This window comes from Condylura cristata, unplaced genomic scaffold, assembly GCF_000260355.1.
Source record: "Condylura cristata isolate star-nosed mole 26May11 unplaced genomic scaffold, ConCri1.0 scaffold00017, whole genome shotgun sequence".
NCBI lineage: Eukaryota > Metazoa > Chordata > Mammalia > Eulipotyphla > Talpidae > Condylura > Condylura cristata.
Genome location: NW_004567118.1, coordinates 30,156,226 through 30,184,224, shown reverse-complemented (window position 1 = coordinate 30,184,224; position 27,999 = coordinate 30,156,226). Strand labels below are relative to the sequence as shown.

Below are 27,999 nucleotides of genomic sequence, written 5' to 3'. Positions count from 1 at the left end.
ATTGGCCGAGGCCACGGACGGCTGGCCGCGGATTGGCTGCGCTCAGGGGCGGGCAGAGCAACTGGAGTAAGAAGAATAGTTGAGCCAAGATGGCGGCGGCCGAGGGGCTGGCTGGTGACGGGGACCCCTGGCAGACCTGGCTTCCTAACCACGTTGCGTTCTCGCGGCTTCGGGAAGGACTGAAAAACCAAAGCCCAGCGGAGACTGAGAAGCCGGTCTCTTCATCACTGCCTTCGTCGCCGGCCCTGCCGCCTCAGTTGCTGACGAGAAACCTGGTGTTAGGCCTTGGCGGAGAGCTCTTTCTGTGGGACGGAGAAGGCAGCTCCTTCCTAGTCGTTCGCCTTAGGGGCGTCGGCGGCGGCGGCGAAGAACCGTCCCTCTCCCAGTACCAGGTACGGTCCTGCTGGTCTTGAAAATGACCCTTAGCTGGGATCTCAGGCAGTTCCATCCCCTTCCCATCCTGTGCTCGTCTTGTCGTGGGTGTGCAGCCAGGCCCACTTCAAGTGGAAAAAAAGCCTGTGGTTTCATGGCGCTCTAGCGTGGTTACTCTTTCCCACTTTCATTACTTTGGCAAATGTCTCTCGACTCCGACACCGTGCTCGGCTGTTAGAGGAACTCAGGCTCTTCAGGATGCTGAAATTCCTGAGGCCTGGAGGAAGGGAAGGACCACTCGGGAAAATAACCCGAAATGCAGTACTCCGAAAGAAGACAAAGCAGGGCTGCGGGCAGAGCGTAGGTGGAGTTGCTATTTTCAGTTCTTTGGTGGTGAGTAGCATGAAATAATAAGGGTAACCCGAACTTTCTGGGTGGGCACTAAGTCAGGTATAGACTTAAAGCACTTTAGAGCCTGACTTGGAGGGGAAACCTCTCGTGAATTTCTTTCCCTTTTAGAAAATTAGACTGTCCCCAAATTGGGAGGGATTGGTTTGTTTTTAATAATTCAACAGCCTGTGAATCTAGGTCAGATGAAAAAGTATTCTAGACTTACAATGATCAAACATTGCTTTATGCAACTGTTTAGAATAAGTTGATTGAAAGTAAAAGTTTGGCACCCCTGCTCAGTCTGTGCGTACGGTTGTCTGATGAGAAAAGATTTACAAAGATGCCAGCAGTATTTCTGCAGTTCAGATTATTGGTCAAAAAGTCTAGTTTTACTTGGAGTAAAATTTCACTTACAAGAGTAATTTTCAGATGCGCAGCAAGACCACCCTAGAACTGCAGCATTTGACCCAGTTATGATTGAATAATTTGTTGTCTATATGCTTTTATAGACTAAGCACAAGGAGCAACTGTGTGGGCCTTACCTAATTTTGTAATCTCTAGTATTTCACAGAGCACCTGGGATGTATAAGCACCCAGAGGAAATGAGTGACTCTCTGAATGGCCATTAATCCTCCAGAATCTCAACAACTCAGAAATACACAACAGAGTTTTAGTGTTAACAAAAGCAATGACTTTCAAAACAAAGCCACATCTAAACACTGATTATCACAAGTGATATAGGATAATAGATTTATAATGTATTCAATATATAACGGAAGAAAAATAGCCTCTGTTTGATTAAGATAGGCTGTCAAAATCAAGCAGAAAGATACGGGCTGAGAAGATGAGAAAGAACCACTCAACAGAGGAAAGTAATTTCTTGATTGGGGCAGAAAGATGTGTAAAGAAGAAGGAAAGAGCCACTCACCAGAAAAAATAATTAACTTGATTAGGGCAGAAGTATGTTGAGAAGGCAGGAGAGAACCACTCACCAGAAAAAAAAAATTATTAGGAAAGCTAAAAAAACAAAGAAAAAAACACACTTATAGACATTAGTAACAATTAGTAGAACTTTCATTATATTCAGAGTAATCTTTTCTGGAAGGGTTTTGGCTTGTTATTCTCCATACATAAGGTTAGGCAATGATTTGCAGCCTCATGATTTGTTATTGAAAATAGGAAGAAAAGAAAAAGGGGCTTTGAGATGGCTATGAGAGTAAAAAGAGGAAATAATAAAAGCAAAATTTTTGAGTGCATATGATGCTGAGACAAACAGCTTATCAGAACCTTCTGAAAATATCAGTGTTCCATATTAAACCTGCATAGGTAAAGCACCATTCTGTTTGCTGCAGGTCTTAAAGCCAGTATGTCTCTCATTGTATTATTTCTAAGTAACATAATAATTAAAATGCATTAATGCTTCTAATGTTTTTGTTATATGAGTATGTGAATATGAGAATTCACATATTGAGAGCCATAGACTATGGTAAGGATACAGAGATGAAGAACACAGATCTCAAGTAGTTCATAGCTACTTGAGTTGAGATGAACAAGTAAAAGGACAGGATACAATGTGATAAGAGCTACAATAGCATTTTCCAAAGTGTGTTATGGAAATATATAAAAGATGAATTTATTTCTAGCCAAAAAATCAGTTTCTCTGGAGGAAAGTACATAGAAGGTGAATCTCCAAGAATGTTAACCAAGGGAAGGAAGGAAAAATGAGGACATTGCAGGAAGAGGAAGGGTGAGCAAAGAGAGAGGTATTAACAAAGCATAATTATTTCTCAGAAGTACAAATTAATCTAATTACAAGTGGAGAATGGCAAATGAACTGAAATGGTAAGCTGGAGCTTAATCATAAAAAGGGAAATTATATAGGGCCCTCCCTGGTGGCACAGCAGGTTAAGCACTAAAAAGCTAAAGCCACTTCAGCATGAGTTCGACACCCGCCCCAGAGGTGACCCACATGGCGGCAGACCTCTCCTGACCCATTCACTCCTCCCCTCAGCCGTGTACTTCGTTAGTGGGCCTGTTCTACTCCCCACTCTGTCTCTAGTGAAGCCTTTCACCGCCTCTGCACTTCTAGCCTGTACCCCAGTTCTATATGCATAAATAAATAAATCTTTTAAAAAATAAAAGAAAGGAAATTATATATACTACTAGTTATCATGGTAGGAAAAGCTGTTGTGTTTTACATAACATTTCAACTTAAATGGTTAAAAGTATTTCATCAACCATTATCCTATAATTAATAGAAAACTAAAATAGTACTGATTCTTTTAAGCAACTGCCATGTATATTTTTATTAAAATGAACTATTTTGACCAGTTTACTTTCATTTCCAGAGATTGCTCTGCATAAATCCACCTCTATTTGAAATCTATCAAGTCTTACTAAGTCCAACGCAACATCATGTAGCACTTATAGGAATCAAAGGACTAATGGTATTAGAATTACCTAAAAGATGGGGGAAGAATTCTGAATTTGAAGGTGGAAAATCAACAGTTAACTGTAGGTAAGTTCTGTTTCCATTTAGTGTTCATCTGTTGAATTTGTAATAATGCAGAGTATTGTTCCAGATCTCTGGTTCTTAACGAATGCTGATTATGCTTCTATGAGAACAATAAAGTACTCCAGATGGTCTTGTGATATTAATATTTAAATTATTGTGACTGAGTGATCACATTGCAAGGCAGACCATTTTTGTCAAGTAAGTAGAAATAAGATTTTTAAAAGTTGTTGTTTGTGAGCCAAACTTAACTTTTATTTTTGCATTGTTTTTTAACAAGTATAGAAGGAACAAGCCTCCTCCTTTCTCTTTGTCTACCTCTTTGGTGGTGGGAATAGGAGGTGGTACAGGTGAGGCATATAACTAGCTGTCTGAAAGGATACATAGTAGAAACCCATCATTAGCTCCACTACTTACAGGTTTGACCCCCTTAAAATATTTTCTTTCTATGGCCCTCCCTGGTGGCGCAGCGGGTTAAAGCACTGCACTGAGAAGCTGAAGCCACTTCCGCATGAGTTCAAATCCCGCCTGCCCCGGAGGAGACCACATGGCGCGGCAGACCTCTCCTGTCTCGCCCGCTGCTCCCCTCAGCAGTACTTCGTCGATCTGCCTGTTCTGCTCCCCACTCTGTCTCTGGTGAAGCCTCTCACCGCCCCTGAGCCTCTGCCTGTACCCCAGTTCTGTATGTACAAATAAGTAAATCTTTTAAAAAATATATATATATTTTCTTTCTAAATATCTGTCCTCATTTCCATAATCAGAATCATAGTAGCTCTCCTTATAGTTTCCTAACTAGATTATGAAAGGATCAAATAAGGTATGATATTAAAATCACTTATTAAGGCCCTTCCTGGTGGCGCAGCGGGTTAAAGCACAGCACAAAGAAGCTAAAGCCACTTCTGCATGAGTTCAATCCCCGCCTGCCCCGGAGGTGACCACATGGTGTGGCAGACCTCTCCTGACCCGCCCGCTGCTCCCCTCAGCAGCGTACTTCGTAGATCTGCCTGTTCTTCTCCCCACTCTGTCTCTGGTGAATCCTCTCACTCTCCGCATCTCTGGCCTGTACCACAGTTCTGTACGAATAAATAAATAAATCTTTTTTTTAAAAATCACTTATTAAGTATAGTATAAAGTACTTTGTAATTTAGAAAATAATTTCATTTTGATCTTTGATATTCACTGACTACATGTTTTAAATGCTCTCTTAGCAAGATTTGGGAGAAAGAGATTTGAAGGAAAGGAGAACAGAGTGTTAAAGTAGATTTTCCTTTAGAAGGTTTTTAATCCAAGTTCTACACAATATGTTTTGGAAAATTGTTGTCTTTATTTTAGTACCACTCCAATTGCTGAGCGGTTTTTCACCAGTTCTACTTCTCTGACTCTAAAGCATGCTGCCTGGTATCCAAGTGAAATGCTGGATCCCCACATCGTACTGTTAACATCAGATAACGTAATAAGGTAAGCTTTATTATTTTTATCTCTTGGAACTTTGTGTGAATATATTACTCTTTGCCAGTTAACAGCTCAGGTTACCACAAGATGAGTAATTGATGTTGGAATAGTTTGTCTAATGGCTCTTGTACTCTATTCTCAGTCATCTAAGAATGGTCTCAATGTCCTCACTTTCAGGCCTTAATTACGGCTGTACTCTGGTCTTTTGCTTCCAGTCTCTCCCTTACTAGTCAGACCTTAAGTACTGTTAGAATAATTTTTCCAAGACCATTCTCATTATGTCACCCTTTTGGATGTAACGTAGTTTAGGAGAAAGAAAATTTAAGTGAGCATCGAGAAATTTGAATTCGTGTCCCAATGTCACATCTGTTATGATCTTAAAGTTCTTTTAGGACAACCTCAGTTTCTGATTGGTAAAATTTGCAGGTCTGAGTTGATTCTGAAGCCCGTTTCAAGCTATATACTCTGTGATTAAATGTCCTAATCCTATAACATTTCTATTATCAGTTAACTTTCCAGATGGGCTACCTTATATTAGATTCTATTGGGAGACTGCTAATGTAGGTATAAATATGCAGTTTTGTTTTTTTATCTCATCACTTCTTTTAACTGTTTTGTCAAATCTTCCCTCCATGCGAAATGATTGCTCCCTTAATGGCATCTTATATAAGTCTCTGGTTACTTTTAGTTACCAAAACTTTGTCTAGTTTAAAACTCTAACCTTAAATTCATTTCAAAACTGTATCCAGGCCCTATGGCAGATCAGATCTGTGGGATCTGTCTTGAGGGGTCTGAAATGAGTGGAGAGGGCTTCGTCTGCTTTTGGACTCTTCTTTCTGTCCCAACACCTTGAGGTAGGGATAGAGAATAAGGAATGGGGGTGGGGGGGGTGTTGGGGGGATAGGGTGGTGACTGCCTTCTCCTTCCTCTTGGTCCAATTCCTTGACAGTGGAAGTAGGAGGTCTATAGGTGAGGCATATAACTAGCTGTCAGCAATGGATGGATGGGGATATGTATCCCTAAACTTGTTATAATTTAGTTCCCTCTGCTGTTAGTGACCTCTCTGCATATATAGTCTCTGCACAGATGGTATGTATGGTTTTTGGTGGTGAGTGTTTAGCCTCCAGCTTTCACTGTCACTGACTAGGTATGTTTCCCATGGGCTTTGTCAACTGTGCATATCCCAAATCCTGTCAAGATGGGCTGTCCCCAAACTTGTATCTCCTGCATTTTCTTAAGGAGCCATGGTATCTACCACGATCCTCTTCCCTACCCTCAGGCTACAGAGAACTAGGTCCTCTTTTATTGTGCTCCATTCAGTGACAACATGCTCCCAGCCCTACATATGACACGTTAGGTTCACCCAAGAACTCCTTCATCTCGGTTACCTATAGAGTTTTTGCAACACACCTGGCATTCTACTCGGAAATGAAATGTCCATCTCCCTTTACTCGGGTATGCCTAAATCGACTGATTTCTCTGAGAGCCTTCGCTTCCATTAACTTTGGTATTTGGGACAAAGAGTAAGCAAATTGCCTCCCATCACAAACATGATACTGTAATTCTTAAGGACTATTGATGTGCTCTTCTACTTTTTGTATATATGTTGGAAATAGAGGTGGTGAAGAGAGGGTAGGTCTAGGTCTTCCTCACATGAAACCCTCTTCGATATATCTGGCCTCAGTTACTGAAAGCTCTTTTTAAAATATGGGGTATTTAGGGCCCGCCCTGGTGGCATAATGGGTTAGGATGCAGCACTGCAAGCTGGCCGCAGCCACTTCAGTGCGAGTTCTATACCCTGCCCCGGAGGTGACCCACATGGCATGGCAGACCTGACCCTGCCCACTGCTCCCCTCAGCAGTATACTTCTTGGTCTGCCTGTCCTGCTCCCTACTCTGTCTCTAGTGAAGCCTTTCACCATTCCAGCATGTCTAGCTTGTACCCCAGTTCTGCATGCATAAATAAATAAATCTTTAAAAAAAAAATGAAGTTTTAACATTTGTCTCTCTCCCTCCCTGAACTTTGGACCCTGTTGACAATTTTGGGGCAACAAAAAATTCCCACTCAGTGTCCTGTTGCATTAACTTTTTCTTTTACAATTCCCTATTACAATATACTGTATAGTTCTTACGTATTTTGAATCCAGTAATACTTGTAACCGGCAAGGAAGACCATATTGGCATATTATTGATAATGAAACATATTAAGTTTCAAAATTCTTAGTAGAAACAGACCAAGTAAGTGATCAGATTATATTTTATATAAAGCACATTTGAGTTCTAATAATGATATTACTGGCCTTTTGGAAATTTTCCTTTCAACAGTAGCTATTCATGTTGTGAAAATTTATTTTAAAAATTAAATAATTTTGGTTAAAAAAAGCTTTTAGTTTTACCCCCTTGAAAAAGTAGGAAGACATCCCAGTATGTTGTATAACCAAAACATACACATATTTCAGTCTAAATGTCCCTTGCTTTGCCTGCCAATTGGTATATAAAGAAGAGTAAGATAAATTTCCTTCTCTCATGAACTGTATATCTAATAGGCCCGGGCAGATGTGTATAATTGAAGGGAAGCTGGCAAACTTAGAAGCAGTGACACAACTAGCTGAGATGGGTATGGCTAAGGACTTAGGATAAAAGAAGGAGGTGTGGGCCCTCCCTGGTGACACAGCGGGTTAAAGCAGAGCCTGAGAATCTAAAGCCACTTCCGCATGAGTTCGATTCCCGCCTGCCCCCCGCCTGCCCCGGAGGTGACCACATGGCGTGGCAGACCTCTCCTGACCCGCCCGCTGCTCCCCTCAGCAGTGTGCTTTGTCCATCTGCCTGTTCTGTTCCCCACTCTGTCTCTGGTGAAGCCTCTCACCACTCCTGAGCCTCTGGCCTGAACCCCAGTTCTGTATGCACAAATAAATAGAATAAAATCTATTAAAAAAGGAGGTGCGATGTCATGGAATAGGCTGATAAAGGATTTTGGTAAGTACAGAGATTATTTCTCTAGGTCTCAAGAAAACCTTCCCTGTTCTTCAAAGAACAATTAAAGTAGGCTATTTTGTCAGGAACAGGAAGATCTGTGGCAAAAAAATGTTTTGATATTTGGTAGGAAAATTCCCAAGAACTGATTAACTGGAGAGAAGAGAGAATTGAGGACTGTCAAAGAATTTTAATTGCTGGTTTTCTTTTTTCATTGCTAGAATTTATTCTCTACGTGAGCCCCAGACACCCACTAAAATCATTTTACTTTCAGAAGCAGAAGAGGAAAGTCTAATACTCAATAAAGGGTAAGTTTTTATTTGTGTCATTATTTTATTTTAGTTTATTGGGGTTATATATGCAGTCTTAACAGATTGCAAGTTTTCTCGAGTGACTTTCACATCCTTATGATAACTTTAGAAGTTATCAAAAGTAGGCAATGTGACTGTATAACAAGAAATTACAAAATTTGGGGGCCTCCTGGTAGGCTAGGGGTTGTCTCAGCACTATTACGGCAAAAGGCCTGAATTTGGTCCCCAGCCAGAAAGCTAGCCCACATGGCACAGCAGACCTCTCCTGATCTGTCTGCTGCTCCCCTCAGCAGTGTATTTCAGTAGATCTGCCTGTTCTGCTCCACCCTGTCTCTGGTGAATCTTCTCACCCATTGTACCAGTGGACTACACGCCAGTTCTTATATGCATGAATAAATCTTAAAAAAATTACAAAATCTGAATGTTACTGTATGACTAATAGGATCTTTTTTCCAGAATGCTCTAAATGTGAGTTAATGAAATTGATTTCCTGTGTGTCTTTAATAAGATAGTCAGTTATATTACAAACATATTCATTCTTTTTGCTGAACAGCCAGACCAGGATCTGTCCCAGAGTCTGGAGTAAATTCTAAATAACCCTTCTGATTCTCCTTGACCCTGGCTCCTTGCCCAACAGGGGCAAGTTCCTGGCTACACTGACCACTAACAGCATCACCCTTTGAATTCACATCCCCCATCCCTCGGCCTCCTGATCAGTCTTTCTGGTGATTACCACATACGTTTAGTCACCCTTCTGTGTGCTTCTAGCATGAAGCTTTTAGTAGCAGTATTTCCAGAAGTTTATTTAGTTCTTCTCATATCTCCATAGTCTGTCATATCTAGTCTTGCTTCTTTGTTTTTCTGGTCTTTATTCCTTTGAATGTTTTATATATTGCTCTGTTTGATATCTGAAATCCTTGGTGTAGAGGGGAGGAAGGTTGAATCTGTATTTGTTCTCTACGGTCCACCAGTCATGGTGGCTGCTGCTTGTGATTGTCAGTCTCCAATTATGAACTTATGTTTACTTGATTTCAATTTTTAATGTTTGGAGATTTTGAGTGCCTAAAATGGAGGTGAAGGGTTCCTCCAGAGAAGATTTTCACTTGCTTCTGCTAGGAGTCAGAGGATGCCACCAACCTGGGACTTTGATTTTTTTTTTTTTTTTATAATGCTAGGACTGAAAATTTTCCAGTAAATGATTTTAACAAAGAAAAATATTTGTCTTTAGGAACTGATAGTCCCTGTGTTCAAATCAGGGTACTCTCTCTCCTTCAGTGTGTTTCCATGGTTCACCGTCTTCTTGATAGGCACATTGTCTGGATGAGAGCTTCACAAACACATCTGAGTTCTGGTCTCAGCTCTGCCACTTGTCATGGTGGCATTTGGTCAAGTTATTTAATTACACTAAGCTTCATTTCCATGACTATAAAAAAAATAGTGCTTATTAGGATTATTGTAAAAAATAAACTGAAATCGACACAGTAAGCATTATTGATACCTAGTCTTATTAGAAATATTACTGTTTATTACTTTCCAGTTAAATTTGTATGCTTAGGAGTCTCTTAAATTCTGTATTTTTTTTAAGATTTATTTATGCATACAGAACTGGGGTACAGGACAGAGGTGCAGAGGTGGTAAAAGATTTACCAGAGTGGGGCACAGAATAGGCAGATTGACAAAGTACACTCCTGAGGGGGCAACCGGCGAGCAAGAGAGGTCTGCTGCGCCATGTGGTCACCTCCCTGGGATCAAACTTGTGAGGTGGCTGCAGCTAGCTTCATAGTGCTGTGCTTTAACTCGCTGTGCCACCAGGGAGGGCCCAGCTTCTGTATCTTTTTATTTATTTATTTAGTTTTAGTTATATAGTTCTTTTATTCTGGACTTTGAGGTTCCTGTTTAATGTTGACTCATCTATATGAATTTGTGGTTTTATTCATATTCTTTAACCTATTAAAATGGAATATTTTTGGATAAATAGCTATACAAAATTTTAAGATATAAAAACCATGTGTTCTATCATTTATTTTCCTATTTATAAGGAAATATATATATATTATAGCAAAGAGAAAATTAAGGAAATGGAACACTTTATAATCTCCTACAGTCTGTCCTCACTATGCTGCCAGAGTTACACTTTTGATATAAATCAGCATCTTTCTACTTTCCTGCTTTGCTGGAACACCCCACTGGTTTCCCAGAGTCTGTACTGTGGCCTGCAAGGACCTACAGGTCTGCCCTGGGACTCTCTCTCCAGCTTCTCTTCCTTCTGGGTCCTGGCTCTGAGCTCCAGCCTCCGAGGCATTCCTCAGGCAACATCTGTGTCCCCACTTCAAAGCCTTTGCATGTGTCCTTTCCTCCGCTTCTCCTGCACCTTCCCAGACACTCACTTGCTCCCTTACTTCAGGTCTTTGCTCAGATATCACCTATCAGAGTCCTTCCCAGACTTCCTAGTTAAAATAGCACCTTCACATGTATCTTCTTAACCTGCTTTATTTTCCCTGGTAATCTAATTTTCTGACTTTGTTATGTGTCTATTTCTTCTCTGTCGTATCTCTTTCACTAGCTGCCCTTTAATTCATTGATGCATTTGTAGAACCTATAACAGTGCCTGGCTCAGAGTGGGTACTTAGTAAACTTGTAGAGTGAATGCACCCTACTGCTCAGAGATAGCTGTTGATGTTTTCATGTATTTTATTTCTGTTTCTTTTTGTCTCTCTGCGTATATTATGACTATTTCTGATTTGTATACTTAAAGTGGCTTTGTATAATTTTATGACCTTCTTTCCCTTAATTTTATGAGACTTTCTTGTTTTAACATTCTTCATAATCATTTTTTGTTTTGAATTGATTTTTTTGTCTCATTCCATTGAATATAGATTTCATTCCTACCTCCTATATTTGGACATTTTATTTTTGTTTTCAGCCAATTTTTTTTTTAAATCTCTTTTCAGGAGGGCATATACCGCATCTCTCGGAGAAACAGCAGTTGCATTTGACTTTGGGCCACTGACAGCAGTCCCAAAGAATATATTTGGACAGAAAGGCAAAGATGAAGTAGTCGCATACCCACTGTACATCTTATATGAAAATGGGGAGACTTTCCTTACATATGTTAGTCTGTTACACAGGTAAGTTGAAGAGGTAACCCACCTCAAATGAGAACCCAACTTCTACTCTAGATTGTCATAGCTAGAGTTGGGAGCCATGATTTTGAGTTTGCAAAAAAGTGAGGTGTGTTTTCTATGCTTAGCTTAAATTTTTGGAGAAAGAGTTGGTACAGATCATTTGACCTTTTGTTTTCTCATATGAGCTGGGAAATTTATTTAGAATTCTTGGATAACCACTGAAGATAAGACTACATTTATTTTCATAAAGTCTAGTCAACTGTGAAAGTATTGTTTATATGAGCAAGGTTCTGTGGGGATGGTTAACCACGGTAATCTGGTATCTTTCACATATGTATGAAAAGATACTTAGTCCTACTATATTAGTGCTACCAATAGTAAGACCTAGAGGAAGGAGAGAGCATCAAAATAACTTATGTTTATGCAGCATTCACTATTAGCAAAAGATGGGAATACAAGACTGAAGACAAGTTCTCTACTGTGTGATTCCTTGTGTTCTGAAAAGTCAAACAAACAAACAAAAAGCAATAACTAGCACAGTGTGAGTTGCACAGGTATCATAGGGCAACTGTGGAGTGGGACAGAGTAAATGTTTCAGCCTTCTGGGCTGGGAAGACTGAGGAGATAGTATATAAAAGCTTGGGCCAAAAGGATTCAGAGGACAGAAACAAGAACAGAAGTGGTTCCAGGAAAGGAAAAAAAGAGTATGCAAAATGGGAAAGATTAAAGTTCTTGACAGAATGCAGAATGGTAAGGATTGCTATCACTCTGTTCGTCTTGGCAGATGTTTCTGCCTTTCACATACATCTTTCTTGGGCAGCTGTTCTGGTCACACAACCCTTTGCTCCCTACCACACAGCCTTCATTTGTTCACATCACGATCTGCCTGGTAACTTTACTCCAAAACTTGAAAGTCATCTGTATCTTACATCCAATCCACTTCCAAAATTATATTGATTTTACCTTAAAATTTCTTGTATATACCACTCTCTTCTCATTCCCTGGTTGTTCCTTCAGCCCCTCATTCTCCTCTGCCTACATTGTTCTCAAGTATTTACCTGAATCCCATTTTGACCTCTTCCATGTCATCTTTCTTACCACTGCCATCAGTCTTCATAAAGTAAATCTCAGTAGTTCAAGCCTCTGGTGACACACTGTCACCCTGCAAATTGATTCTGATCATTTAATATGATACATAATGCTGTTCACAAGCCACTTTGAGCCACTTTCTGTTGGTTTTGATTTTGTGCTTCACTTCCCATCATACTGAGCAAAGTTCCTTTCCTGTTATTTGCCTTCCTTTCATTCCTCTAGACTTTGTATGTGCTGCACCCTAACTTGGCAGTGTCCACTCATAATTCCTCCCCAGACTATGTTCTTTACCCATTAATCTTCTGATGCTTTTTTTACCTCAGTTTATTTCTACTTTTCTTTATTCTTTTGAACTACTATTCTTCTTTTGCTATACTTACTGCACAGTATACTAATTCTAGCTAAATGTTCTTCCCCCAACTAAATTATCATTTCCTTGTTTGTCTAATTAAATATTAGGGTTTAAGCCCTGAAAATAAGCTACATTTCAGAAGAAAAGGCTTGGGAGTCATTAGAATATATTGATAGGTAGTACTTAATATTATTTGATTTAATATGCAATCATGTGAGAAGAGAGGGCTTACAGCCAAATCCTGAAGAGTGCAAATATTTAAGTCAGGAAACAGAAAAGAACATTGTTCAGGTATGCCCAAAGAAAGAGGAAGGAGAAACTAGAATAATTAAAACATATATTAAGGGGGCTGAGGCAATCATGTAAGCAGTGATAAATGTGCAGAAGGTCAAGTTAAGTGCATTTTCCCTGTAGCATCTATAATCTTTGTGACTTAAGTGGAGCGATGAAGACAGTAATAAACTTGTAGAGGGTTTTTGTTTCCGAGCTGCTGCATTATTGATATTTGAGTTAAGTAGTGACTTTTGTAGAGACTGTCCTGTGGGGACATGGTTAGCAGTATCACTGTTTTCTGTCTACCAGCTGCCAATAACCTCCCCCCCCTCCGTGGTAACAACCAAAAATGACTTCATTTGTCCACACCACATTGCCAGTGTCCTCTTGGTGGCAAATTATCTCCTGTTGAGAGTTCCCTAAGCAGTGGAAATTGAGTGGAAAAGTGGCAAAGTTGAGACATTTAGGAGTATGTTGCATTTTTAATTAGGGTATGATAGGGAAAAGAAGCAGGAAAAAGCAGTTTAAAGTGAAGGACTTAGTTATTTCTCATCAACATTTCCGAAATACATTTTGATTCTTTCTTTAGCTCTGGCAATATTGGAAAGCTGTTAGGTCCACTACCTATGCATCCAGCAGCTGAAGATAACTATGGTTATGATGCTTGTGCCATTCTCTGCTTACCCTGCGTCCCCAACATCTTAGTAATTGCTACCGAATCTGGAATGCTGTATCACTGTGTTGTGTTGGAAGGGGAAGAAGAAGATGACCAAACAGTAAGTAGTGTACTGTAGGTGTATTTATATTTCCATACCTGTGTAGTTCCTGAATGCTCAGTATATGGGAAATTTTAGTTTCTCTCTGACACTTCTGTATATTTTGGAATGAAACACTTAATTAAAATGCTTTAAATGGAAAGAAGTTAGAAGATATCCAGCTTATTTGGTCCACCAACTGCCTATTTACTTTTAAACTCCAAATTGCAGTCTTGGGTGATAGAACCTTTGAGCCACTGAATTGACTCTTTGTACTTACGTATTTACATCTTCCTAAAAGGAGACCTTTTTTCTCTCCTAAGGATAACAAGGCATTGGTAGAATAGGAGTGTAATTAAGTATATGAAAGGAGTTTCAGCTTTTTGCTTCTATCTTTAGCTGTGTACATTTTCAAATGAACATGAAAAGCCAACATTACAATGCTTTTGTTTTTTACAGTCAGAAAAGTCCTGGGATTCAAGGGTGGACCTCATTCCTTCTCTGTATGTGTTTGAATGTGTTGAGCTAGAACTTGCCCTGAAGTTGACATGCAGAGAGGATGATCCCTTTGATTCAGACTTTTCTTGTCCAATCAAACTTCATAGAGGTAAAGTATTCACTGAATTTAGTTTTTTCATCTCATGTTTGTCCTTGAGACTATTATAGATTTAGGACTATTCTCTTGTAATTTATTTGTTCTATAGTTCCATCCATTAAACAGTTCTATGGGCCTTTTAGTCACTATGTTTATGTTTTAAGTTCAGAAAATACTGAGCAAATATCTCAAGTTTTAAAATAGTGCTTTCACTATTAGCCACATTATACAGATTTATAATAATGAATTTTTCCTAGACCTATCAAAAGAATATTAGATATAAAATTATCTTTATTTTTGAGTACATACTTATGTTGTTTACCCACACCCAATTTGAATGTTGTCCTTTTATTTTTTGTCGTAATCTGGATTGGTAGAAGATCCTTCATCTCTGTTCATATAGAGCTTTTGGATAAGCTGCTGGAACAAAGAAGGCATTGTCCAAACCTACTGTGTAAGAATGGAAGGAGTTTGTGACTAGGAATCCGGAGCATGCTAGCTTTTAATAAGCTCTTTAATAATGGGCATTTTCTCAGCCTCCATGGCTGTCAGTTTTCTCATTTGAAAATGAGAGATAACGGTAGATACTCCCTCAGGTTCCTTCCAGCACAGAAATCCAGCTAAGTCCCTCTGCCCTTTGTAGTCCTCCTGTAGGCACTGGGAGCCTGCTGCCCTAAAGGGAACTAGAGTTTTTGGAGAATACGTTTACTCTGCATGTGGAATTTGAGAAGTTCTAATTCTAGTTCTGCAGACAGAACTTCTAACATCCTGGAACTCCATATGTAGGAACAGTTTTACAGGCAGAACTTCTAATGTCCTAGAACTCCACATGCAGAATAAACAGGCGCTCTCCAAAAACTCTAGTTCCCTTTAGGGCAGCAGGCTCCCAACGGTATTCTTCCCTATAAAGAATGAGTAATAAAAGCTTACTCAGTCTGGAATAACTGGATACAGCTGTAATAGTTTTCCTCTGTCTACTACAGAGAGGGAGTTTGACCTTGTAGCAGCTTGACCTACTCTGCTTGCATTCTTATTTGCCTGTTTACCTTGGTAATGGCTTCAACTCTGCTACTGTAGTAGACAGAACATTTAGAAAGATCAGCCAGCAGGGAGAGCTCATTTGGGCATGTCTAATTAAACAATGTTTGAAGAGATAATAGTCTGGACATTAAGCCTCAGCAGTTTGCTTTATAGATGGGAAAATTGAGACCAAATGATCTGGTGATATGATTTTCTTATAAAGACATGTGGATCTTTGGAAAATCTTAATTATAGGCATTTTTACCTTGGGTCTTGTAAGTTTTAATATTTTCCTGTGTGAAACTAATAAAATGTTTGACTCATTCATATTTGTACAAAAATATATTACAATCTCAGAAACATACCCTTATTCTTTTTTAAGATTTATTTTATTTATTTATGCAAATGAGAGCTGGGATTTAGACCAGAGGATTCACCAGAGACAGAGTGGAGAGCAGAACAGATTGACATATACTGCCAAGGGCAGCAGCAGTGAGACAGGAGAGTCTGCTGTACCATGTGGGTCAGCTCCCCTGACTGGGAATCAAACTCGTGCTGCAAGTGGCTGCTGATCGCTTGGTAGTCCTAAGACTTTTCCTCCTAAGACTTTTCCCCTTGTGCCACCAGGGATGCCCCACAGCCATAGTTTTAATGACATAAGTGAAGCTACCGTATGGGTATGGAGGGGAAAATGGATCTAGCAAACTTCCTATTTCAGTTACTAATAATGGCTCTTTCATAATAGATTTCTGTCATATCCCAATGCCAATATTTTTCTTCATTTGTGACTTCATTTGTCACATGACCACAGACACATTTTGAAAGACCATTTAAACTGTTGTGGACCTGGTGGCATAATTTCACCCTTAAATTGTCAAGTGTCAAAAATTTGACGAAGCTTTTCAGTGTTTTATGCAGAGGAATACTATTTTCACAAGGTGTTATATATAAATTGTATAAAACTTATACCTACTTTACAGCATTTCATACTATTTTGTCAACAATAAGAAAGTGAGACTTTTGGAAAAAATTTTAATTTAGAGGTTTATGTTTGACAGTTGCATAAATCAGTTTTCCTTATTTCTATACCTTGTTTTAGTTGTTTAATGTTTATTTTAATTGCTTATTTAGTTGTTTTAAAGTCCTGAGTCACCAAATACTAATTATTCAAGAACTCATCTTGGACCTAAGGTTTAAAGGAAGCACAGAAATTGTTGTTAAGATTGTTAAACAGCTTGACCCTCCCTGGAGGTGCAAGCACAGCAGTATAAAGCTATCCTCAGCCACTGCAGCATGAGTTTGATCCCCAGCCAGGGAGGTGACCCGCATGGCGTGGCAGACCTCTCCTGACCCACTCACTGCTCCCCTCAGCAGTGTATTTCAGTAGCTCCCCCTGTCCGGCTCTCCACTCTGTGTGAAGCCTCTCACCCCTTGCACCTCTGGCCTGTACCCCAGTACTTGTGTGCATAAATCAATAATCTTTAAAAAAGAACTGTTAACACAGCTCATACTTTTATACTGTTAGATGATTGTCAAACAAAAACTGTATCTAAAACTTAAAAATCTGTAAGTCAACATTATCAAGACAAGTAGAGCTTCACATTTCATCCCTGGCTGACTTTTTGATGATTGCGCGGTTGTGGTGAAGCCTCTTCAGTGCCTGTGCTGTTGGCCTGCTTGTGTCAGCAGTGTCCCATGAGTAGTTGTATGCAAGCAGAGGTTCGCTACAGAGCTACAAGCTTGTTAATGGTTCCATTTTGTTTTGAAGAATTTAGTAAGTGCACACAAAAGACAAAGACAACACTGTGTTAAAGTGTTTTGGTGAACACTTGTAGAAATATTGAGACTATAACATCTTTGGATTATGTGTTATTAATTATACTTTAACATGCAATATAAAGGTCTTATAGACTCACTGTCACCTCAATCAGCAAATGTGTTTGTGGGCTGCTGGGTGAATTCATTTTTCTAATCCCTTTCTATTTTATATTTTATTTGCAGATCCCAAGTGTCCCTCAAGATACCACTGCACACATGAAGCTGGTGTCCATAGTGTTGGGCTCACATGGATTCATAAACTTCATAAATTTCTTGGATCAGGTGAGTTTATTAACTACCTATGCTTTTCAGTGTTTCATAAATTCTACCCTAAAGGAGCTTGAACAGCAATACATTAGAGAACTCAGTGAAACCAGAAGTTAATTCTCTGAAAAGATCAACAGAGTTGACACAACTTTAGATTGACCAAGAAATAAATGAAGACTCATATTACTATAACTAGGAATGAAAGAAGGACTGTTACTATTGACCTTGCAGAAATAAAAGATTGGAAGGGAATATTGTCAACAACTGTATGCCAGTCAGATAACTTAGCTGAAATGGGCCAATCTTAGATGAAAATTATCAAAAACTGACTCAAGAATAAATAGGAAATTTCAGTAGATCTGTAACAAGTGAACATATTGTATTAGTAATAAAAAAAAAAAAAAATTACCCAGAAGGAAAAGGCCAGGGCATTATTGCCTTCATGTTTAAAAAAATTAATGCCAAATCTTCACAAGCTCTTTCAAAATAGAGGAGACAAGGAAATACTTCCCAGTTCACTCTATAAGGCCAGTATTACCTGATACCAAAACCAGACAAAGATGTCCAAGAAAAGAAAACTGCTTATCTCTCTTATGAATAGAGATGTAAAATATTCTCAACAACACTAGCAAATCAAATCCAGCAACATATAAAAAGGATTATATATCAACTCAAATGGGATTTATCTCAGGAATGCAAGCCTGATTTATTGAGGATTCAAGTATACCTTATCAGTAGAATAAAGGACAAAACCACATGATCCTTTCAGTAAACACTGAAAAAGCATTTGAGAAAATCCCATACACTTGGTAAGCTAGTAATAAAATGGAACTTCCTCAACTTGATAGAGGGCGTTTCTGCAAAGCCCACAGCTGACACCCTACTTAGTGGTAGAAGGTGAGTGCTTTCTGTATTGCCTTTCTAATGCTGCTATAATAAAGCACCAGAAACTTAGTGGCTTAAAAAAGTTACTATCTTTGGGCCTCCCTGGTGATGCAGGGGTTAAAGTCTCAGTGCTATCGAATTATTGCCAGCCACTGTGACAGACCCACATGACCCATCAGCCTTCTCCTGCTGTTTGCTTCAGTGTATCTCAGTAGATCTGCCTGTTCTGCTTCCCATTCTGCCTCTAATGAATCCTCTCATCCCCACACCTCTGGCCTATACTCCAGTTCTTGTATGAATAATAAAAAGTTATTACCTTACAGTTCTCTAGGACAGAAGTTCTGGGCTGAACAGTTTCCTTTCCAGAAACTCTAGGAGAGAATCCATGTCCTAATCTTTTCCAACTTCTCCCTGCCTTTGCTTATAGCACCTCCCTTCCATCTTTGAAATCAGCAATGGTGGGACAAGTGGAGTCCTCCCTTTATCTCACCCAGCTTCTTTGCTGCTCCCCTCTTATTTTGAAGGAAACTTGTGATGACAACTGTATTCACCCAGGTAATCCAGGATACTCTCCCTATTTCAGAGATGTCTGATGGGCACTATGTTCCATCTGCAATCTGTACTCTCCCTGTGTTTGTACTTGACATATTCATGGGGTTTGGGGATTGAAATGCAAGCATCTCTGGGAGTCCATTATTCTGTTTCCCACACCATGACCCCCAAAGATATAGATGCAAAATGTACTACCCCTAGCATGATTATAGCAACACAGGATTCAAAATCTCATCTAACTTGAGCTCTAAAGTTCCCAGTATCATTACATCGTCTAAATCAGGTAAGAATCTTGAGTATAATTTACCCAAGGCAAAAGTATCTGTGTACTCAGAAAATAGAAAACAAGTTATCTGCTTCCTGAACACTGTGGTGAAACAGGTATAGATATTGGGTATATACATTCCAGTTGAAAAGGAAAGAAAAAAGGAATCACAGGTCTCATTTTCGAAATCCAAATTCTTGGGTTTCAAGCTCTAGGATAATCCTCGTGGCTTGCTGCTTTTCTTTCTGTGTAATCCTTCATTTTTCAGGAAAGTTAACATTTGTCTGTAGTAGAAGGGTTCTATCAGCCTGTTTCCTGCCTATTGAATTTTAGATGTACAACAGCCTTTTTTTCATCCTTTCTATGACCTTTTCAGTCCAAGCCAGCAGTGTTTGCATCGTTTATAAAATTCTCAAGAACTTGTTGGGTCTCTTGTGCATATCATAAGGATTCACTCTAGTAGATAAGAGACTCATCCATAGATCTTTCCTAGATAATCTCATCTCTGGCTTTTGCTGAGATGGTTGAAGTTACACTGTAAATCTCTACAACGAACTGTTTTATATGACTGAATATTCTGACCTTTTCTTCTTTCAAAAGTATTAGAAAAAGACTGTACATCCACACCAGTGGCTTCTCTAAACATGCTTTCCTGACAGTAAATCTCTGTGTTTGCATCTTTTGCCATCTAGATAGTGTGAAAATTTCCCAAATCCTCAAGGCCTTGTTCCATTTGTTTACAAGTTCTTCCTTCAATTTTACTTTCCCTTTTATTCAACCATAATCAACAAGAATAATCCAGGCATAATGTTTTTTTACCTGGAAGTCTCCTCAGTTAAATGTCCACTACAAGTTTTGCCTTCTACTCTCTCCCCTTAAGAACAAGATGTCTGCAATTGCAACTTCTATTAAGCACATTGTAATGGAGGTTCTAGACTAGGTAAATAGTTAAGAAAATGAAATAAAAGATACTCAGAGTAGAAAGTAAAGATGTGAAACTATGTCCATTCTCTGGTTATATGATCTTTGATACAGTAACTAAGAGGGACACACTAGGACTAGAACTAGTAAGTGACTTCAGTAAGACCAGTATACAACCATCATTTCTGTTTCTGTGCACAATAATGAACAGTCCAGAAGGTAATTAACAACATATTTTCATTTCTTTTTATTTTCCAAGAGATTGCTTTTTGTTTATGTATTATAGGCCAGAGGTGCAGGGGGTGAGAGGATTCACCAGAGTGAGGAGCAGAATAGGCAAATCCAATGAAAAACACTGCTGAGGGGAGCAGTGGAAAAGACAGGAGAGGTCTGCTGCGCCATGTGGGTCAGCTCTCTGGCCACAGTGGCTGGCAAAAGCTTGATTGCTGAGACTACTCCCTGCACTACCAGGGAGGCCTAATAATTTCAATTCTAATAGCAATCATAGTGAATACTTAGGAACAAATTAAGCAAAAGAAGTACAAAATGTATTTTAAAACTACAAAACATTGTTAGAGAAAACAATGCCTAAATGCAAAGCATTCCATGTAAATGGATCAGGAAACAGATGTGCAGATCTGATGCATTCCCTATAAAAATTTTCAAATATTTGCAAATATTTCTAATTGCAACTAACACAACTGTATGTTGTATTTTTCTGCTTATATAAAATGTCCACAATGGACATTTTGTAAATCAAATGAAAGAAGTAAATTGTTGTTTGTTGCCTAGGTCTGGGTGAATGGAAGAAATTATGGAGTGATTGTTAGTAGGTATGGGGATTTTTTTGGTAATGGAAATATTTTAATGGTCTTCTACCTAAAACAAAGAACTCTTAGAACTCAATAATTAAATATAAATAGCCATTAAAAAGCGAACAAAGGATTTGAAAAGACATTTTCCACTGATACGTAAATAGCCAATAAACACATGAAACATGGTCAACATCATTAGTCATTATGGAAGTGAGATACTACTTCACAGCCACTAAATGGCTAAAATCAAAAATAGCAGAACAATAAAATGTTGGTAAGGCTAGAGAAAAATGAGGATTCTCATACACTATAAAAGTATAAAATAAGGGCCCTCCCTGGTGGCGCAGCGGGTTGAAGCACAGCACTGAGAGTCTAGAGCTGCTTCTGCATGAGTTCGATTCCCATCTGCCCCGGAGGTGACTACATGGCGAGGCAGACCTCTCCTGACCCGCCCGCTGCTCCCCTCAGCAGTGTACTTTGTTGATCTGCCTGTTCTGTTCCCCACTCTGTCTCAGGTGAAGCCTCTCACCGCTCCTGAGCTTCTGGCCTGTACCCCAGTTCTGTGTGCACAAATGAATGGATCTTTAAAAAAAAAAAAAAAAGGTTTAAAAAAAAAAGTATAAAATAATACATCCGCTTTGTAAAATAGCCTAACAGTTCCTCAGATAATTAAATAGATCTACCACGTGACCCAATTTTTCTACTTCTGATTCCCTAAGAGAAGTGAAATGAAAACATATGTCCACACAAAAATTCTTGAATTTTAATAGTCTTATTCCTGAAAGTCAAATGGTCAAGTATCCAAATAGCTGAGTGTCTGTTAACAATTAAGTAAAATGTGTATCTATAAATGGAATATTACTCAACAGTAGAAGGGAATAAGCAACGAAACATGCTACATGGATGAACCTTTATTATAGTAAGTGAAGGAAACTGGTCACAAGCAATTGCATCTTGTATGATTCCATTTGTATAAAATGTCCAAACTAGACATTTTGTAAATCAAGTGACGGAAAGTAGTTTAGAGTTTTGTTGCCTAAGTCTGGGGTGAATGGAAGAAATTAAGGAGCGATTGTTAGCAGGTGTGGGGTTTCTTTTTGGTAATGAAAGTATTTTAAACTTCTTGTGATGTATATAGTTCTCTTAACATACTAAAACTCACTGAATCATACCGAGGTGAGTTTTGTGTATTATGGCATTTCAGAAAGCTGTTATAAAAATTTGGTATGGGTGAAGAATGATTTCTAGGATTGTTGGAAGGAAATGAGGAAGTGAATAACTTACGGAATTGTTCTCAATGTAGCATTGCTTAATTTAGAAATTTGACTAAGGAAAATCTATTTTCCTTCTGGGGTCAGAAATTTAGATCCCTGAGAAGAGGACATGGCTATGTCAGAAGCTATGGTCTGAGACAAGCACTGAAATGCATTTAACATTGTCAGCATTTTAATGTGACTTTTTTTGAAGCATCAGTTACATTTCATGTATTCCTTTGTAGATGAAGAAGATAAAGATAGTTTACAGGAACTTGCTACAGAACAAAAATGCTTTGTAGAACACATCCTTTGTACAAAGCCACTGCCATGCAGGTAAGGGTCTCCCTTGTATACACAGCTAACACTCTTCATTTCAGTAAATCACATACCAGTACATTACACTCACATGAACACATGGCTCAAAGTTGAATCATTGAAAAGTAAAGTTGCGGCCCTCCCTGGTGGCGCAGCGGGTTAAAGCACTGCACTGAGAAGCTAAAGCCACTTCCGCATGAGTTCGATTCCCGCCTGCCCCGGAGGTGACCACATGGCGTGGCAGACCTCTCCTGACCCGCCCGCTGCTCCCCTCAGCAGTGTACTTTGATCATCTGCCTGCTCTGCTCCCCACTCTGTCTCTGGTGAATCCTATCACCCTCCACATCTCTGGCCTGTACCCCAGTTCTATATGAATAAATAAATATTTAAAAAGAAAAGAAAAGTAAGTTGCAACTTAGGATTTTATTGTTACTCTCTTTTGTAACACAAAACAAACACAAATGTTAATGTGTGTGTCATCACTACTAGAGTATGTGTGCTTGGTGAGGGCCTCCTTAACTGGGACCCAGAGTGGAAAAGTTGTGAGCTTATTAGCTGAGGGAAATAGACAATGAGATCCTGGAACACAGAGTTGGTAGGACTAGCCTCAGAAGAGGGCAGAAATGTATGGTGGCATGGGGGGTGGGGGGGTGAGGGCTGGTGGAATAGTGTGTTGGCCAGAAAGACAGCTCCTGTCTGAGGCCCAGTTTTTCAGTTTCTTCAGCGATGTTAAGAACCAAGGTTGAGGAAAGTGCACAGTGATAGGACACAGGGCTGCATTGACTTGTGAATGTGAAATTGACTTTAATGTGCTATTCAGTCAGCAGTTTCAAGCAATTCACGTGGACTGGGCAACAGGACAGGCATGTGAAGGTAGCAGGTTTGTGTGAACTGGGGAGAAAGACACAAAAGCTAATTTGCACATCACTTAACAGATGGATAAAGATGTGGTACATATACATAATGGAATACTTTTCAGTAATAAAGAAATTCCACCATTGGCAACAACATGGGTGGACCTAGATGGGATTAGGATAAGTGAAATAAGCTAGAGATAGACACCGTCACTTAATGTGGAGTGTAGAGAAGACAGATTGCCTTCCCAGCTCGCACACACTGTGTCTTCATACGCCTATCTAGAGCCAAAAATAAACTTAGAGCATGAGACCAGTTAATGGTTACCAGAAGCGATGGGGAAGTAGTTACATCCATGGAAAGGGACAGTGACGGATGCAGTGCTGTTTTAGCAGTAAACTTGTGTATCCACACAAATTGATTTTCCAAGATGAACACCTGAAACTTAATCTGTGCTAGTTATCTCAATGAAGAGAAACGGCAGTGTGGCATGGTAACAGGAAGCAGAGGGTTCCTCCTCTCCTCCATATTGGGGAGTGGTAGCTCGGTCTGATCTGCGTTGCAGGTTTCCAAGTTATCACCTTTGAAGTTATTGTCCTGTGTCTTCAGCAGCTTAGCTTAGGCTAACAGCTCAAGAAGGCCATGAGCCTCAGCTATGTTCTTGCATTTGCTACTTTACAGTTCAACTGTGTCTTGTCTTTCTAGGCAGCCAGCTCCCATTCGAGGATTCTGGATTGTCCCTGACATTCTGGGCCCCACGATGATCTGCGTCACCAGTACCTACGAATGCCTCATAAGGCCTTTACTGTATGTCCCATTTTGTTTTCCAACACAGCTCTCGTTAATTCTGCAATTTAAGTTGGGGAAATGCTCTCAAGTGACCAGTTGAAGCTAGACATTTTATGCTTTGGCGTTTGGGTGTCTGTTTCTCTTGCTGTCTCTGTAGCTTTTAATTTAGTATTGATTTCTGGCATCTACTTCAGCCTAGTTTTTTTTTTGAAGTACAGTAAAGAATATTTGTATTGAACTCCATTGTTAATATGAGTTAGAAATAATGATCAGCAAGCTCTATGTGCCAGGCTCAGAAGGAAGCCAGTTCCCTGCAATCACAGCAGCCCTGTAAGGAGAATGCTATTATCCCACTTTATAGGAAATAGGGTTACAAGTGTGAAGTAAAGGTTGAAGTAACCAATGACACAGTGCTGGGCTGCTTTCTGACGCGAGTCTCAAGTCAACACTTTCTCCTCTGTCAGCTTGAGGGTGAAACACAAAATATAAACTGGGAGGAAAAGGAAGTGTATTGCTAAGCTCATTATCTTCACTCCCCTTAAAGAACTCATATTGAACTATAAACACCACTTTGCTTATTCAGCAGTCCATAAGGTCATGCTGAGACTCAAACGCAGTCAAGCCCCTCGGTGAGCCATCAGGGTGCTGAACACTAGATACACACTTTCCCAGTCTCTTTGGTGCCAGTTCAAAGCAAGTACTTCAAGACACTCAACCAAAGTTCAAAGTACTGGTAGTAAATATAATTGACTGCCTTTAGAGGAACTCCTATCTCTTTGAAAATTGAAGTTTTACAATTTAAAGGAAAGTAATTATCACTTTTGCATTATACTAAAAATTTTTATACTAAATCTACTAAGACTAAACAGAAGTAGTAAAGTCACTGGAAAAAGAAGGCCTTTTGGCCTGTTACCTCAGCATGTATTCTAAAAACCTATAGTAAGCTTTGTAAAATAGTGCCTAGGCACACTGTTACTTCAGGATGAAACTGAACCTCAAAGGGTGTGGGGGAGGGGAAATTTCTAAATATTATATGATGCCTTCAGAGCTTACGTTTCTGCCAACTGCCTGAAATCCAAATTGTCTATTATTATTAAACTCCCAGATTTGAATTATTGCTTTCAGAGTAAGTCACCCACCTGGCTGTCAGAGTTGATCTTTCAAGCTCTTTCTGAAATTGTCTTTATGAATTTTTATGATAATCTAAGTAGATGTGTCTTAGAAATGAAATTAAGTAGACCAACTACATATACAGTAGTTGTCTGGCTGAATGTTGGTCTTGGTCAACCCCAAACTTTTACTTAGGATATGAGTGATTTATTCATAACTCTAGCTTCTAAACTGGCTCTCAGGTCTTGCAGAAGAGTCCGTGAGTTTGTTTGTGCTGCCTCCATCTTTAAAAAAAAAAAAAAAAAAGCCCAAAATGCTTTGACAGCTAGCAGCACTGGTTGCATCAAGGGACACCCTCCTAAGGTGACCTCTTAAAGCAGAAAACGCATCTACAAAAGCAATGCTCATACTTCCTACTGTTATCAAAGCTCTGGAAATGTGACTTATGCTTTCCTCTCAAGTGTACAGTAAATAACACCACTGTAAACTGTGTTTTGCAGAAGCACAGTCCATCCAGCATCTCCCCCCCTGCTTTGTACCAGAGAAGATGTTGAAGTGGCGGAGTCTCCCCTCCGGATTCTAGCTGAAACACCAGATTCCTTTGAAAAGCATATTAGGAGCATTTTGCAACGTAGCACTGCAAACCCAGCGTTTTTGAAGTATGAGCTTTGGGGCATATAGGTTTTAAGAGCTGGTTGCCTTCTCTGTTTTATTGTTGTCCAACCTCTTCTCACCTATTTAATTTCAAATACCTTTTACTATGTTGGAGTTGTCAGAAACATGGGGTGTGTTTAGTCAGCTAATTAATGAAAGAGGGTGAGAATAGACATGGGCAGAGGCATTTGAGAACGATAGGAAATGTATAAAGGCAAAAAGCAGCTGTAACTTGAGTATTTATTTTGCTCTGAGTAATACAGAAACTTTTTTTTTTTAAGATCATCTGAAAAAGATGCACCCCCTCCTCCTGAAGAATGTCTCCAGCTCATCAGCAGAGCCACGCAGGTGTTCAGAGAACAGTACATCCTTAAACAGGACCTGGCAAAGGAGGAGATTCAGCGGAGGTAGGATGGTTTTGTTCACACACCATCAGGCCCTAACTAATGGCCTGGCCCTGGCTTCTGATTAAATGTCACTTCTTTTTGCTCTTGAAGGGTCAAGTTATTATGTGATCAAAAAAAGAAGCAACTAGAAGATCTCAATTATTGTCGAGAGGAGAGGTAAGTGCCCAAACTAGGGAGAGCGAGAAATACTAATAAACTAGTTCACAAGATTCTGAGTTATATCATTTAGTATAACCTAGAGGTGGACTCCAAGAGCCTGTTTTTATAACATTAGGAAAAGTCTACGGGAAATGGCTGAGCGTTTAGCTGACAAATACGAGGAAGCGAAAGAAAAACAAGAGGATATCATGAACAGGTCAGTGAGATGTGTAACTTTCTCTTCATTGTTCAGCTGAGTGGTGGTGACTGTTAGTATTTTTGAGCACCTTAGAAGGGTGCTCACATGCCTAAGAATTAACCCCTAGCCCTCTTCTGAGGTTTGTCAGGGAAGACAGTAGTGCTCCCCAACCCATCTTGATGAGGCCCTTTACAAATTTGTGAATTAGGAGCTTAAGTTATGACTATTCCTCCCCCTTCCTCTCCCCCCCCCCAGTAGCATATTTTCAGCTAAGATGTAGCTTGCCTTTTCTAAAGGATGAAGAAAGTACTTCACAGTTTCCACTCTCAGCTTCCAGTGCTTTCTGATAGTGAGAGAGATATGAAGAAAGAGCTACAGCTGATACCTGATCAACTCCGACATTTGGGCAATGCCATTAAACAGGTAAGAATGGATGAACAGAGAAGCTAAATTAAGCAATTTTTTAAAGTGCTTATTGTAAAGAGACTAGACTAAAACTGACACTACAAAAGTGCACAGTAGTTGGTTGGTGAGCACCATGGGAAACTTATCTCATTAAAAGTAAAAGTCATACCATGGAAATAACCCAAATGCTGAAAAGTAGATGGCTGGATTAAAAAGATGTACATATACACAATGGAATATTACTCAGCAACCAAAAAAAAAAAACCACCTTCCTTTTGCAGCAACATGGATGGAGCTGGAAAGATAATACTAGTTTCACTCATAGCAGGAGTATAATAATGAACAGCTATATACCAGAGATATTTTATGGGGGTGGAGTGGGATCAAAAATGGTAGGAGGAAGGAAGCCCACGGGGATTATAACTGAGATGGAAAAAGACACAAAATGATGTAAAATAAACTATTTTTTTTAAAAAGTAAAAGTCATACATGTAATAATTCATAGACAAAAATGTTGTTTCATACTTAAGGTTACTATGAAAAAAGACTATCAGCAGCGAAAGATGGAAAAGGTACTAAGTCCTCAAAAACCCACCATTACGCTCAGCGCCTACCAGAGAAAGTGCATTCAGTCCATCCTGAAAGAGGAGTAAGTAACACTGTGTAGCTCATACTGTGAGACCGTCCTTTTTCTGCCCGATAAGATTGCTTGGTATTTGCATGCTTAGTAATTACTGAGCAGGAGCCCTGTGATCAATTATGGGAGGATCAAATCAGCGACTTTCTTGTAATATGAGTGTAAATTCTTCAAACCCAGTTATAATGGCTAGTTCATTGTTGTATTCCCCAAGGTGAATGACTTTACAATTTTACAGGGGTGAACACATAAGAGAAATGGTGAAGCAAATCAATGATATCCGAAACCATGTAAACTTCTGACACCAGGAACAAACTCAAAACTGAAGTTAACACAAGTGAAGGCTCAAACTCATTGTAAAACAAGGTAGCAGTATCTAATTTATAAAGAGGCATTTTGGGAAGAACTTTAGTTTGGTTGTTCATTTTTATAATTGTTTTATAACTACTGAATAAATGCTTATATTTAAAGTGTTAATATGTGTTACATA

At 39.3% G+C, this 27,999-nt stretch overlaps 1 protein-coding gene across 1 annotated transcript; it reads left to right on the top strand.

Annotated features, from left to right (window-relative positions):
• On the top strand, window positions 1-27,979 carry NUP88 (nucleoporin 88kDa). The gene is made up of 17 exons (XM_004684737.1): window positions 1-392; window positions 3,111-3,280; window positions 4,607-4,732; window positions 7,920-8,006; window positions 10,961-11,137; window positions 13,441-13,627; window positions 14,066-14,213; window positions 17,223-17,321; window positions 22,243-22,333; window positions 23,876-23,977; window positions 25,570-25,728; window positions 26,005-26,130; window positions 26,221-26,286; window positions 26,405-26,485; window positions 26,764-26,890; window positions 27,403-27,521; window positions 27,748-27,979. The coding sequence occupies exons 1-17, from the start codon at window positions 90-92 to the stop codon at window positions 27,809-27,811; spliced, it is 2,232 nt and encodes a 743-aa protein (XP_004684794.1). The 5' UTR covers window positions 1-89; the 3' UTR covers window positions 27,812-27,979.
• The last annotated feature ends 20 nt before the right edge of the window (window positions 27,980-27,999 follow it).